A 12,093-nucleotide genomic window follows, 5' to 3' on the forward strand; every position below is an offset into this window, starting at 1 on the left:
GTGTGTGTGTGTGTGTGTGTGTGTGCATGTGCATGTATATATGTATGTGTACATACATGTCCAAATGTCCGAACACACACACACACACACACACACACACACACACACACACACACACACAAACATTTTATAATACTCTAAAGAGTTTATATTCGATCCACCGGGCTGTGGATTGAATAAACAGAAAGAATAAACACTTTTGAATGCTTATTTTATTTTAAATTGAATGATTTAATGTGGTCTGCAGTGTGTTATATTTGTAAATTCTATGCATTAATAAGTTGTGCTCCAACTGACTCTGAATGATGGTAAGTTGGCTACATGTTTATTCTATATGTAATTGTGAAATTAATATTCATACAAAACATATAAGTAAAAGTAATATGATATGCATATTATTTTTATTGTTATGCATGTGACCCCCCCTGTTATGCATGTAAGCCATTGTTATAATACACTATATTGCAGAGTGTTTCAGTTGTAATCAATCCGATTTTCATTGTGGGTTCAAAATGGACCAGTATCGGGCGTCGGGCATGTTTGGGTTAAGTCGGGTCAGATCGGGTCAGGTCGGCTCGGGTCGGCTCGGGCAGAGGCCGGGTTCTGCTTTAATGTAAAGCCCGTGTTATAGGAAAAGAATCAGGTTCGGGGCGACGCCACCCGGTTGTGTAGTAGACTGGCGGAGTCCATTCCTCTCTCTCAGAACATCCAGGGCGGATTTTAGCGCACGCAGAGGAAGGCGGAGAAGGTGGATAAGAGCAGCGGGAGCTCCTGTCATGCTGAGCCGCAGAGGTTTCTGCTCGGACGCTCACATTTGACTCACTGAGAGACGGAGAAAGTTTCATTTAAAAGCCCGGAGCCGAAAAGAGGAAAAACTTTCAGCATGAAGGCGCACTGACAGCTCCAAAACCATCCACTTCAGACCTCGGATACAGCACTGAAAGCACACGGAGAGCTTTACTGCATTGTTTGGTTGATTCGGTCTTAATTGCGCTCCTGTTTACATTGTATTGTATTGTATTTTTTTTTCTCGGGATGTTGCAGTGACCATGGCCGCGCAAGTGGCATCAGTCCCGGCCGCGTCTAATAACAAGAGCAAGACTTTATCAGGGGTTTTGGGACAAGATTTAAACTCCGGCAAACGTACAGGAGGAATCGGGGACATTCGAACCCCGACTAATAATAACACTAATAATAACACTAATAATGCGGATCGGCGTGGTGATGACCTGAACCGAACTGGTGGAAGCGTTACAACTTCGGTGTCCTCCTCATCATCATCATCATCTTCTTCATCATCATCAATGTCGTCGAGCTCTCCTGGTGTAGAAACCGGCTTTATGTCTAATCATAAACTACTAAAGCACGCTCCTGGAGATACTCCGTTCTCCCAGTTTCAGCAGCTCAGCAATCAGCGCGCGTTACAGACCAACCACGGCAGCCAGGACGCCTCCTCCGACAATCAGAGATCAGGAGCCAGGGAGAGCGGGGTAGGAGACACTTCTGAGCCACACATGTTGAGGAAAAGTGTGGAAGACCAGCCTTGCAGAGGCGCAGAGCCCATGAGTAGCAGCAGGTACGAGCACGGCAACTTGGCACCGAATCTCCAAGCCTCCCATGCCCAGGGCGCAGGAGGAGGAGGAGATGGTGGTGGTGGGAAAACACCGGTCTCTGACTTCAATCACTATTTTGGAAGTTCAAGATCAGGACTGTGTTTCGATCAGCACGGCGCACAGCAGGGCTTTGGCACTTTGATGTATCCCGCAACATCTAATCATGTGGAAGCTTCTGCAAACTCCCACGAAGGGCATCCGAAGAGTCAATACGCCGGTTATACGGGCTACGGGGCAGCGGGATACAGTAACCCGACCTCCGGTCAGGCCAAATGCGCCCCGGTGCCCTCCATGAACAACGCCGGAGGGTTTTCACGTTTCCCGGGACAAAGTCAGCATCCTTCCGGCGCAACGCCCACCCTCAACCAGCTGCTCACTTCTCCTGGGCCCATGATGCGATACTATGAATACAGCAGCGGCAAAGACGCGGGCACTCAGTACGGCTGTGGAGGCTCAGGCTGGCCGGGACAGAGAGCTAATCCCGGGGCTGCAAACAGTGGTCCGAGCGCCAACCGGAGCCAGGTATAAACCTTCCCTTTATACTGTTTTACTGTAGTTGCGTGTTTAGTAAACCTTTACAAAGACAGGAATATTGTTTATTAATAAATGTTGATAAATATAGCTATTTATATTTACTAAAACAAAAGCATTATTGTGAAAGGTGAACACAGCTATAGTATAAGGCAGCAGCAAAATGGTCTAACAAACAAACAAACAAACAAACAAACAACCTTTACAGGAAATAAAGTTAAACAACATTTATTTCTCTTTAAATAAAGCGACCCAGGCAAAAATTGTAAAGAAATATAAAGTTTATACATGTAATATCTAGGTGTTACATTGTTAACTCCTAGGCTGGGCTTTCAGGCCTATTGGCTTCACAGTTGTTCTATTGAGTTATCATTTATAATTGTACGCTTTTCTATACACACCGATAACACAACAATTCACATAGTGACATTTGAGAATTGCATATCCGTCTGCTTGTGCAGGTTGCAAATAATTTTTTATAAACGTGTTTCAGCAGTTTTATAGGGAATTTCATTGCCTTGTGAAAAGGAATAAAGTGGTGAAGTCTAATGTTATTAAATAAAAACCTAACCCAAAAGCTTTTGGAAAATTCTCCTACCTCCTAGTAGATTCATTAAATATTGATTATTGTCCATAAAAGGAATTTCCGAGGCTTTTTTTTTAAAAGTGAAAATACATTTTCTATGTTCATCTGGACAGCACTGTAAGAAATAACACGTTATCTGTTTGATCTAATTGTACATTTTAAACGTTAATTGCACCCTAAATATTACAGCATGCAATGACACGCTTATATAGAAATGTCACGTGGGCTTTTAATCTTCGCTGTAGTACTCAGGGTTAAAGAAGTTGTCATCTGTGTGTTTATAAGACTGACTGATGTCGTTTTAATTGCATGAAACTTTAAAACTAGTTACATTATTATTACATTATAATTGCTGTAATACTGCTATTATCCTCTGATGGCTGTCGTATAAGCCAGTGCACTTGTGCACTTGTTCGCATTCTGCCCTCCAGGCTCGGAGCGTGAATAATGGAGGTAAAGCCGGCATGGGCTCACCGCCAGCTCGCTGCTCCGAGTTCACATCAAACCTGACATGTGACTGGCACCATGTTTCCATATGGGCCACATATAAATACAAAAACTGCTGACTGCTCCCTTTTTAGCAGAACGTGCTTGAGACGTCTACTCCTGTGACACAGTATGTTGGTTGTTTATTACTAGAGGACCAATAATGTAAATGTATCCTATGCTTTTGCTGTCTGTTATTTATTTATTTATTTATTTATTTATTTATTTATTTATTTATTAATTTAATAGCCAGCCACCACCTGACCTTCATTTGTGATAAATCATTTGTATACCAGAAAACATATATTGGATCAATTTTGAAATTATTATTAGGAGGGTTGAACATGGTCTAGTGTTGGCTTTTATATCTATAAAAACCCTTATTTTTAAATTATAGTAATAAACCATTATATTTATCAGTGCTTTTATAAATTGGTGAAGGACCACAGTCTTGTTCCTATTTCATTAGCATTTCATTAGCATTATCACTGACGTAAGATTTATATATACATACTGTTATTTTATTTATGTTAGGATGCTGTATTTCCCAAAGCTGATAGCTGTCACTTGCAGCAAGCTGAATTCTTTTTTTGGCCACAACACACCTCCAAAGGCTCCCTGGCCTTTGTGTGTGTGCTTGTGCGTATGTGTGTGTGTTTGTTTACATTGCCAGCTTTCGCAGTTTAGCTGATTAGGCGGTCTGAGTGAAATTTTAATTTGCTCCGTTGCTCGTGATAAGGGCCAGCAGTGTTTTTCATCTTCCAGGATGAAACGCGAAATGCCAGAGTGTAATTGGCATATGGGTTATCCCAGGACTGCTTATGTTTTCTCTTTTTTAGCGTGGAAATGCCAAATTATTTTAATTTACAATAGAATTTAATTCAAATAATTGAAGATTTATCAACCTTAGATTAATTTTAGTTAAGCAGAAACATATTGAATAAAAAAATATATCCTTCTCTGCAGATGCTCAAGTCTTGCATTAATATTTTCCTGCTACATAGGATGTGTTGATATTTCATTGCTCTGCATACAGTGTATTTACACAGGATTTTACAAAAAGCAGTGCAGCTAATAGTACTCAAAATTAATATAGTTAATTTAAAATGAGTAGGTGTTTGCTCTTCTTGTGGCACAACTAAAATTGGGTGCAACCAATGGGCCTAACCAGGCATTTAATATGCCGTATGAACTCCATATGTTCCACAAGACAGTGATTGGATTCAGTGAAATCCTGTAGACTTGTTGCTTCTGTTTTCCTGCATAAATCATAGAGCTCACACACAAAAAATATTGTTTGTGAACATTGAAATTGGAGCTCTATGCATTCAAAAGAAATCCAGTCTTTGGTTGCCAATTTCAATTAGAGGCTCAGAGCTGCAACAAAGGTACTGCTTATTTGTATAGACGGTGCAGACACTTAATTTTCACTGCTGTTTGTTAAGATATCAGAACAAATACACCTCCCACTGCCAAAAGTGGATATAATAAGAATGAGATAAAACATGACAGAACATGCTGTTATAGGAATTACTGTTGCCACCCAGAAGTTGTTGATTTTATTTTAACAGCATCAGTCTCCTTATGTATTTTTCCCATTTACCATTAAATAATGTGTTTAGAGTGAAATGAAAAGCTCTCTCTCTCTCTCTCTGTATATATATATATATATATATATATATATATATATATATATATATATATATATATATATATATATATATATATATATATATATATATATATATACAGAGAGAGAGAGAGAGAGAAAGAGAGAGAGAGAGAGAGAGAGAGAGCTTTTCATTTGGAGTAACGAGGATGGACAGAATAAAAAAAAATAGTTTATTAGAGGACAGTGCACGTAGGACGTTTCGGAGACAAGGTGAGCGAGGCCCGATTGAGATGATTTGGACATGTGCAGAGGAGGGACATGGGGTATATTGGTAGGAGAATGCTGAGTATGGAGCTGCTAGGCAGAAGGAGGAGGTTTATGGAAGTGGTGAGGGAAGACATGCAGGTAGTTGCTTTGAAAGAGGCAGATGTAGAGGACAGGGGGGTGTGGAGACGGGTGATGCGCTGTATATATATATATATATATATATATATATATATATATATATATATATATATATATTTATGTCTACTTTTGCTTTATAGGTGCATTTTTGAATCAGGACACAACCCATAATTGTTAAAGCGCTCGAGAATCATTCCTAGATTTTATCAATATATATTTAGAGTTAATATTAAGGACCATTAGTTCTTATCTATGAGCCATGTGAACAGAATTTCATTCATCTGCTTGTTATTAATGTTAGCTTAATACTGAGCAACATGTTGGTAATTATCTTGATGATATAATGAGATTATGATACAGAATACACAGTATATTTACTGAAACATTACAGGTTTATTAAATATCTTAGGTAATAATATTATTTTAGGTAGTAATTATTAATAATAATAGTCTTATTAATGTTGTGATTTATTGCTATTATTAGTTCGTATTTTAACCCTTATAGTAATTTCGTTATAAAAAACATTTTTTTTCATAAAAGAAAAAGAAATAAACTGGTGCATCTCTGACAGTTTTACAAGCAAATCTAAATATCTTCATACTTAATGTGTATCGTCGCAGTATCGCTATGTATTGTGTACCAAGTTTTAAAACTACCGGTCGACCCTAATTAAGCTGTTACTATAGAAACTACAACATCAGAAGATTTATTATAAATCTTGCAGCTTGTGCTGTTGTCAGAAAACTAATCAGAGCTTTCTGGACAATGGGAATCTATTTGACAACATTGTGGAATTTGACAACATTGTGATGTAAGGATAAATGATCCAGCTTCAAAGATGAATCGGATATGTGCTGCTGAAATGAGCTGTGAAGGAAATATACATAGACCACCCAGACACTGCCAGCCTTTAACTCAGAATCACTGTAAATGAATCCAGCTGTGATTTCTTTGCTGGTTTTGTGGTAGCATGCATGTTGTAACAGTTTGTTGGCAGGTTGTACCAGAGAGCTCAGCCATGCTGAAAAACTGACTTTGGGGTTCTCTGCTACTATAAAAAAAAAGTATGTGTCTGAGTATCTGTCTGTGACTGTGTGTGCTTGAGTAGCACTCTGGCCTGCACTGCCAATGCTGTGTATGTGTGTGTGTGTGTGTGTGTGTGTGTCTCCAGTTATTGCTCTCCACAGGGGTGTGAAGAGGGGCTGCTGAGTGCTGCTTCTGGGGAGCTGATGGTGGAGAGTAATGGGGAAAAAAAAGCTTGTATTTGAACTCTGGAGGCCAGACTCACCGGAAAGACCTCATGCACCATAAAGTATTATCATTTACTTCACATCACATAACCAAAGTGCTGCATTCTTACGCGTCTGAGAAACATCACACAGCCTCCCATGTTTCATTGGAACGAGCGCAATAAAAGGTGTTTACAATAAATTGCAGTAAATTGCTCATGTGCGTTTGGCTCAGTGCCAGTCCTAGCTTTCCCGGAGCCTTATCCTTCATTCACACTGGCAGACATTTTTTGCCTCCCGTTGCCCGCTGGTTCGTAGCCAGGTTTTTTTTTTCTCTTTTAGCACCTAGCTTGCAAAATGCCATTCGTGATGGTTCTCTCTGTTGATTGATTTTATCTTGTTTCTTTCTCTTTATCCTGCTGATTTACGAATCTTAATGCTGATGTGGAAGGTCCTTTAAGGCTACCCTTGATTTTTTGAAATCTCACCCTTGCTTCACTGGATAATACATTGTATAGGCAAAATGTGTGAACATTTGGAAACACCTGGCTATAAGATTTGTATGTGCTTCCACATTTAATCCCCATTTGCTGTTATAATAACCTCCACTCTTCTGGGAAGATGTTGCACTAGATTTTGGTGTGTGCTTGTGGAGATTTGTGTTCATTCAGCCACAGGAGCTTTAGTAAAGTCAGGTACTGATGTAGGGTGAGGAGGCCTGGGGTGCATTACAGCGTTCACATTCATCCTAAAGGTGTTCAGTAGGGTTGAGTTGTATCACCTGCATACTGTAGATTTGTACCCATATCTGTAATCATAAAGACTGTCTTGTGCTCATCCCAGGACTCTTGGTCCCAATACATTTCGTATTGTTTTACAATGTACAACTGCATACTATCATATATAAAAAGAGATTCCATATTTTCCAGGTGAGGGGTTGCATTATTGACATTTGGCAGACGCCTTAATCCAGAGCGTCTTACATTTATCTCATTTATACAACTGAGCAGCTATAGGGTTGAGGACCTTGCTCAGGGGCCCAGGAGTGACAGCTTGGTATGGCTGGTATTCAGTCGCACGACCTTCTGATCCAAAGTCTAATGCTTTAGCCACTAAGCTACTACTTCCCTTCTTACTCAATCCATGGGAGTTTCTAGGGAGTTCCTTGCTATTGTGATTTTGTATTTGACTTCTATGGCATCTACATTCAGATTTCTGTAAAATTTGTTGTATACATCTATAAGTAGCTATATCAATAAAATTAATCACAGTTGAACTGAATATTTTGCAACATGTGATAAACCAGTATAAATCCATAAAACATCAGAAAAGCCCATTTCCACAAGCAAACTACAGTGTATATAGTTTGATTTTTATTATTATTATTTTTTTTATGAATGAGGTGTTTACAGCATCAGATATAATGATTACAATGCTGTTTCTAATCTCACAAATTATATTTGTATTTAGGGGTGTAATGATACAGAAATTTCACAAAATTGCTTGTCGTTTTTTATTAACGCAGTTTATTATTATTAAGATTTATGAACATCAACAGTTTACATAAAAAAAAAAATAAATAAAATTCCAGCTTGGTTAAATAATAACTATTCAATAATATTTTATAAAAAAAATTTAATAAATCAAATTAATTAAATAGACTTTTTATTATATTGATTAGTAATCAATAAATTGATTCAATAAAATGTAATAAATTATTGAACAATTAAAAAAAAAGTTTTACATTTGTTTACATTTGACCTCATTTGGGTAAAACAGATGTGTATGTAGGTTGTGTGTGTGTGTGTGTGTGTGTGTGTGTGTGTGTGTGTGTGTGTGTGTGTGTTTTACATTTAACATGCAATTTTCAAAAGATATGATCTACTTAACTGTTCTACTTATTTCAACATACTTTAACAAATGTCTTCATTCCTTCCATCCTTCACTCATTCACTTCCTCGATATGCAAAATGGTCTTTTAAAAGAAAATCTTGAAGATGGAGATAAAACGCTAAAGAATTCATAATGCTAGCGTTAGCCGCTAGCCACTTCCGCATAGCCGCTAACACTAGCGATATTGTTACTTTAACGTTTTCATGCATACGGAAAAAACACATCTTATTTCCGGTTCGGAGTGAGGAGCCACAGTGACACTGCGCTAACTCTAGTTAGTTTTTTATACCTCTGGCATTGTTGTTATGTTTTTAAGTTGAATAATAAGTGTGAGGCGGAGATGAAACAAACTTGCAGTCTGCCACTTAATTACGTGTGTACCGAACTGAAAGCCCTGTACCGAAAAGTTTTGATATGAATACGTGCACCGTTACACTTCGATCTGTATATATATTGGGAGGGGTTTTGTTTGTTTTTTTAGAGATACTTCTTCGATTACATTTATGCCTTTCATTTATAATATTATATAATAATCCAAATCCAAACATGTCAATGTGCATCATTATGTTTTTTTTTTATGGGTTTTCTCCATCTGTTATTTTTGACACCCTGCTATACTTGAAGCAAGAAATCAAGGCAATCAAATCTATCAGTTTCTACAAGTCGTTTATCTAGAAACTCAAAATAGCCAGCAGTAGCAACTAAGATGGATAATGTCTATACCATGTTCTGTACGCATGTTCTCTTACCCCTGTAAGAGATTCATATTCTGTTTACTCTATATAATTCATTACTTAGCTGGTAAGCTAGCTGATTACATTGGAGTTTATTGCATTTGAGGTTTATTAGCCAGCAAGAACATGCTAGCAGTATATTTGTTTACCATTGCAACAATAGTCTTTTTTGCTTAATATAGAGCTCTGTCGCTTACATTAGCTAGCAATTAAGCTTTTTCTAATGATTTAGGAATATCAGACGGAAGACCTCAGCCACACTTGGTAGTTGCTTTGAGATACTAAGTTATGTATAATCATCTTGCTCTTAATTAGCTTTTTCTGTTGTGCTTTTTTTGGAACATCCACATGTTTAAGTTAGCAAAAAATAATTTGGACGTTACAGTTTAAACTGAAGGTCTGTCAGATTTCTGAGGAAAAGATTTTACAAAATATTTTTGCACAAACATTTTGAGCTGTTGGAACATTAACACTGACATTTTCGTTAGCGTTTTGTCTACACCGTGGAGCAAAATGTACACGTTTTTAAAACACTGCAGCATGTTTTTTTTATTATAAGAGCCTGTCATAAAACAAAATGTTCTCTTTAACTGGGGTTCCTCTTGGATGCCACATTGTGTGTTTAATGTGACCTTTAAAAAAAAAAAGGGTATTCTATTGTATAAAAAATAAATAAATAAATTTTAAAAAAGGATGTTGCATGTATAACAAAGTTTTGTTTAGTAGAGTAGTAATAATACATAAATCTTAATGGCATGCTGTGTTTCAGGAAAGGGGCAGGCCCTACACACAAGTGATTTGCTTACAGGAAGACCAGGCTCACCATGCTCTGCTCTCGTTCCCTCTCGTCCCTTTATCTCTCTGCTTTGGTTTTGCTTTCTGTCAGTCACTTGTGTGTTTGGCAGCTAGCCAGCCCTGTGGCTTCACCTCTCTCAGTCACTCTGTGACCTTCACACATGGAAATTAGCCACGTGCTGTTGTTGAATGGGAGCTACCTCCCTGAAGGAAAAAAGGAAAAATTCTTTTCATCCTTTCCACTTTTCCTACTCCCTTGAGCGTTGCTCAAACCCTTATGTCCTCCAAATGGGAAGAGGAGAGGAGAGTAGAAGAGAGGAAAGGAGAGGAGAGGAAGAGGCATATACAGGAAAAGCTTGTCCTCAGTCCAGAGGGAGGACAGTGCGCAGCGGGCAGCCAAGGGGAGAGCTGTATTCTGAAGCCCAGAGGGTTTGAGTTTGAACATCTGCTGCTTTTCTAGCGTCATACTCTAGATAGTGTGCCTTACGCTTCCTTATTTCTGGTTATATACTGTAATATTGCATGTCTGAAAAGAATCCTCCCCCAGTCCTCCTGCCCTCCTTAAATCTTCCTTTTCTCTTTCTTCAGCCAAGAATAGTGACACAGAGCTTGTGCTCGAAATTGGGCAATTTTAGAATGACAGGCATTGATTAGTGTGACTGGCCATGGATGAAGGTGTTGATTTCGGGTGCTGTGTGTGAGAATGAGTGGAGCTGTCAGCCACCCGTGTCAATGAACCTGTCATTTTCAGCAATACTATACAGCATTTTACAGGTGCAACACAGAAATCAGCATCGATAGAAAATATACTTTAACGCCAAATATGTGTTATACATTTAGGGAAAATTGCAATAAAATGTTACAGCAATACTCGAGGACACTGATATTAAAATAAGTAAGATCCTGGATTATTAATCGATCATAAGTGAAATTTTTATATTGGTTGCTGCTATGTGCTGCTAGAAATGAACTCCTGCTGATTCTTTTTTCAATATCAGTTATTATGGCATTTAAATAGGTCTTTAACAGAGAGTGTGAGGGGGACCGACCAGAGCATGTAGATCATCATGAGCGAGCGTGATGATTAAAAATAAGTGCAAATTTCCATATTTTGCAACATGACTCACGACAAAGAGGAAAGTAATTGTGCATGATTCAGTGTTTAGTGCTTGCCATAGTGAACTTCCCTATCATACGCAACAGCTTCTCTCGGCCTTCTTATGAGATGTTCAAACACTGAACATTGTATTTCTATAGAGCACTGTTTACTTTGCTTTGATTGTGGTCAAATATATCTGACTAGCTGTCATTTTGTGCACTGCATTTATTAGCATGACCGTACACTTTCACATAGCAGCGTAAATTATGCAAATTTGCATAATTTATTATTATTATATGGACAATGCTTTATTTTTATTTTATCCACTTTATTTCACATTTGCTTAGTGCACACTGTGCTGATTGTACAAATAATCTGTTGTTTTGTATTTTTGACAAATATTGCATTGTTGCACAGTAGGGCTGTAACAGTACAAGTATTCGTACCAAACGGTTCGGTACAGGGCTTTTGGTTCGGTGCACGTGTTCTCTAACGCAAATCTGTTTAGTCTCCGCCTCGCACTTTGAGCACAGTGTCACTGTTTTTTATTATTAGTATTAAAATTCAAAACATACACAACAATGACAGGGGGATGAAAAAGAAACTAGAGTTAGCACAGTGTCACTGTGGCTACTCACTCTGTAACGGAAGTGTGATTTGTAGTACGTTGTAAAACTCAGACTTTGTTTTGCACATGTGCTAAATTGCTGCCACTTCTATTTTTACTACAGTCTAGTGAGATGGATTTTTTTGTGTTTTATGTCCAGCGTGAAGAATTTCTCAAGAAGAAGATCCTGACAATTCCTGACAGACATTACATTCAAATTGTATCTGTTGATGTTCACAAATGTTAATAATTATAAACTGCGTTTACAAAAAATGACAATCAATTTTATGTTTTGCATTTCCTCCCCCTAACTGTACTGAAATTGAAACAAACCGTGCCTGAAATGCTGAGGTTCGTATCAAACCGTGAATTTTGTGTACCGTTAAACCCCTATTACACATGCACGTTATGTAGTCCTGTGTGAAGGTCTGCTTATTCTTAGTTAATTTTGTGTTGATTTGTCATTCTGTGTTGTATGTGGCACTTTGGTATTGGAGGAATG

General features: G+C 38.1%; 1 protein-coding gene across 1 annotated transcript in view; it reads left to right on the forward strand.

Moving 5' to 3' along the window:
* Positions 1–793: 793 nt before the first annotated feature.
* LOC124390282 (AT-rich interactive domain-containing protein 1B-like) overlaps positions 794–12,093 on the forward strand; it is a 220,335-nt gene continuing 209,035 nt past the window's right edge. The window contains exon 1 of the mRNA XM_046856120.1: positions 794–2,135. Within this exon, the coding sequence (XP_046712076.1) occupies positions 1,050–2,135 (1,086 nt within the window). The 5' untranslated portion in view covers positions 794–1,049. The remainder of the gene's footprint in view (positions 2,136–12,093) is intronic.

The sequence above is a fragment of the Silurus meridionalis genome, chromosome 8 (assembly GCF_014805685.1).
Source record: "Silurus meridionalis isolate SWU-2019-XX chromosome 8, ASM1480568v1, whole genome shotgun sequence".
Taxonomy (NCBI): domain Eukaryota; kingdom Metazoa; phylum Chordata; class Actinopteri; order Siluriformes; family Siluridae; genus Silurus; species Silurus meridionalis.